This window comes from Octodon degus, unplaced genomic scaffold (assembly GCF_000260255.1).
Source record: "Octodon degus isolate 3935 unplaced genomic scaffold, OctDeg1.0 scaffold00054, whole genome shotgun sequence".
NCBI lineage: Eukaryota > Metazoa > Chordata > Mammalia > Rodentia > Octodontidae > Octodon > Octodon degus.
In genome coordinates this window covers 12,083,580-12,086,871 of record NW_004524630.1, presented here as the reverse complement: position 1 = coordinate 12,086,871, position 3,292 = coordinate 12,083,580, and the positions used below count along the sequence as shown (strand labels likewise).

The 3,292-nt window shown below is 51.3% G+C and overlaps 1 protein-coding gene across 1 annotated transcript in view; it reads right to left on the bottom strand.

Moving 5' to 3' along the window:
* Tuba8 (tubulin alpha 8) overlaps window positions 1-3,292 on the bottom strand; it is a 19,348-nt gene that overhangs the window by 7,143 nt on the left and 8,913 nt on the right. Inside the window, exon 2 of the mRNA XM_004633391.3 lies at window positions 900-1,122. Within this exon, the coding sequence (XP_004633448.1) occupies window positions 900-1,122 (223 nt within the window). The remainder of the gene's footprint in view (window positions 1-899; window positions 1,123-3,292) is intronic.

The following is a 3,292-nucleotide window of genomic DNA, read 5'->3' as shown; positions in this document are numbered from 1 at the left end:
AAGTGGGGTCTGCTCTCTTGCGGGGGCGCTGCATGGGGAGAGCAAGAAGCATCAGCCCCAGTACATCACCTCTTCTCCCTTCCTGCCCCCCTCCCGGAGGCCATTCATGGGTGCAGTGGCCTGGGAGGGTGACCTGCACCATTTGCCTTTGTGTTAAGCAACCAAAGGGTGGCATGCCTGTCGCGAGTCGGCCCTAGAAACTGGTGCCCGAGCATTATGGGCTTTGCTCACTTATCTCAGGATCTTGCTCAACAAGTCAGCCTTGATGCTGAGGAAATCCTTACGTTTAACTGAGGGCTGACCCGGAAGTCAGACCCAGGGCAAGTCGCACTGTTAGGAGTGAGAGGAGAATGGGAAAAGAAGGGGCTGAACATCAGGAAACGTGCCCGAGACAAGCCAGAAGTGTTGTGTTTTCCTTGACCCAAATGAAGTTCAGTCTGGACCAAACTAGAGCACGCCTGGCTGCGACCTGCCCACTGTCACACCATTTCCTGGGTGAGCTACTTCAGGGTTAGATCAGATCCATGAGGACAGACTACAATTATTCTAGAATCAGAAACTTCTACTTTATAAAACTGAAGATATTGGGGCTTCTTCATTTCTATTATGTGAGCTTTGAAATCCTTTGTATTTAGTAACAATCTTGGCAACATTAGTCCATCTGAGCAGGCCTATTTGCTGCTTGGATTAGCAGGGATCCTTGATCCATATTTCAGGATTTCCCCAAGATTATGTTTGCTTTCCAGGGTTGACACACTGTGTGAATAAAAGAAAAACTACTATGGACACCAGAAGGAACTGCTAGCGAGTTACATGAGGTTGGCAGCTTTAGCTTCTGTTGGCCAAAGCCTCTGAAGTCCCCTGTTGTTTTCTGGCAGCAGCTCTTAGCTCGTACTCACCTACCACGGAAGGTTCCAGGTCTACCATGACAGCTCGGGGCACGTGCTTCCCATTGCCTGTCTCGCTGAAGAAGGTAGTGAAGGAGTCATCGTCGTTGATCTTGCTGGCCTGAGCACCAAAGGTGCCGTCTGCCTGGATGCCATGCTCCAGGCAAAAGAGCTCCCAGCAGGCATTGCCAATCTGGACTCCAGCTTGACCCACGTGCACTGAAATGCATTCCCGCTGTGGGGAGAACGCAGTGTCAAAATCAGTGCCCGTGGCCCCAACCCCAATAGGAGGTCTTGTCTCTGCCTGGCATTCACCCTGCAGGATGCCCATCCCTCTAGCCCTGTCATCCCACACCAGGGGCATTTGAGATTTTAGGGGTTCGGGCACACTGCAAGTCGACCAAGAAGACTTGGCTTTGAGTTACACTGTGGTTCTGAACCTAGAGAGCAGGACAGGTTTGTTTTGTGGTTCTAAAGTTTGCTTTCCAGGATTAGTTCTTTGTACCAGGAAAACAAAAGGCAGAGCAGCTGCAGAGATGAAGGGGGATCTTGGTTCACCATGAGACCTTTTTACTGTTGCAAAGGACAAAGGAAGAGTGAAAGATAAGATCAGAAACTCCCTGAATCCACTACAGAGACACACAGGGCCAGTATTCCCATGCATGTCCAGTCCTTGACTGAGATACCACACACACACACACACACACACACACACACTCAGAACATCGCAGAGCAGGTGCACGAGCGTGGGAATGAGGCAGGCATCACAGGTGTCATTACACTACGGTTACAACTGTAGAAATAAAAATGAACCACCGGGGCTGGTGAGATGGCTCAGTGGTCTAAAGCACCTACTTAGAACAAGCTTAGCAAAGCACAGGAACCGTGGTTCAATCCCCCAGCACCACATGCCAGCCAGCCCCGCCCCCTGGTGGGCTGAGCTGGCCACACACACACACAAATACATAAATAAATAAAATTTAAAAAAAAAAAAATGAACCACCACACTATGGCTACAGAAAGCTTGCGGGGATGAGTTAAGCCCTTTCTGAGTATGAAGAAATTGGAAAACTTTCTGGAGCCACTGTTCACTACCTCTTGTCTTTGTCCAGCCGAGTGTTAAATAAAGTTAACCTTTAGAGGTTCCTCATCTCTGTGTTGCTCTGATGTGAAGTGACATTACCTGATTGGTTCCAAGTACTAATATATTAAGTAGCCAAATGTGCACATGTGTGTAGAAACCTACAATGAAGTTCTGCGGGGAAGTTGGGCTCACCCCAGACCCACACCTTGGCTGCGGGGAAGGAGCCGCCCCCCGCTAAGGTGCCCTGCGCTCGCCAGGGCCGGGCAATGAAGCATGTGCCTGGCCTGTAGGTTTCTATTCTTATTCTTACCCATGACCTAACTTGGCATTTTCCAGCCCTGCGCAACCCGAGCCAGCAGCACAGCCTCCAGAGAGCAGGACTGGCAGTGAACACACACAGAGCCACGTCCAAGCCCAGGTTCCCAGGAACCTGGACCGGATTCTGGACCTAGGGAGCAGGGCAGGCGCCCTGAGCAAGCCTCCAAGGACCACAGGTGGCAGGCACCATTGTTACCCTCCCAGTTTCGCAGCTCAGCCCTTTCTCTCCCCTTGCTGAGCTCCCTGGAATCAGGGAAAGGCTTCACTCACAAGGTGGCCCACACCCAAGGGCTCCAATCTGCCTTCCCAGGTCACTTGCTGTGCCATGTGAACTTGGCTGAGCCACCCAGACTCCCCTTATCCCTACCATCGCTGATATCACTTTAATCCTACCTTGTAGCTCTTTTCTGCACCTGTAACAAGCACACGCAGGAGAGCCAGGGAGCTCAGCTTCCCAGGCGTTGTGCTCACTGTGTTATTGTGGGGCTTACTGTCTCCCTCCATCTAGGGACTCAGTTCAGAAAAGCACGTTCTGAACATCCAGCAGCCACCCGCAAACAGAACAGTGTCCACTGAGACCACAGCCCCCAGCCAGCAAGCAGCTGCGGCTTCCCAAGGAGATACCTAGAACCAGGGGGACCCTGGCCAGGCCTGGAAGAAGCTTGATCCCATACATCCTCCTGCTAAGGGACCGTGTCCCCTGTGGCTCTGACCCTCCATTTTCGGAGCCTTGAGCCCCCTTACCACCCTCCAGCCCCATCTAGGGAACTGCTGGTCCCCAGTCTGACCCCATGTTGGAACACTCCAGAGAAGATGCAGAGTTACTTCAGGAAGATCAAAGATCATAAGCAGGAAAATTAAAGCATATCAGGGACTGAAGCCACCAACAAATGACAGCAATGTTTTTCAGCCTCTTTAATGACTTCTTCAACCTCATACTAAAAAAGACCTATCTCTCTCCTCTCTCTCTCTCTCTCTCTCTCTCTCTCTCTCTCTCTCTCTC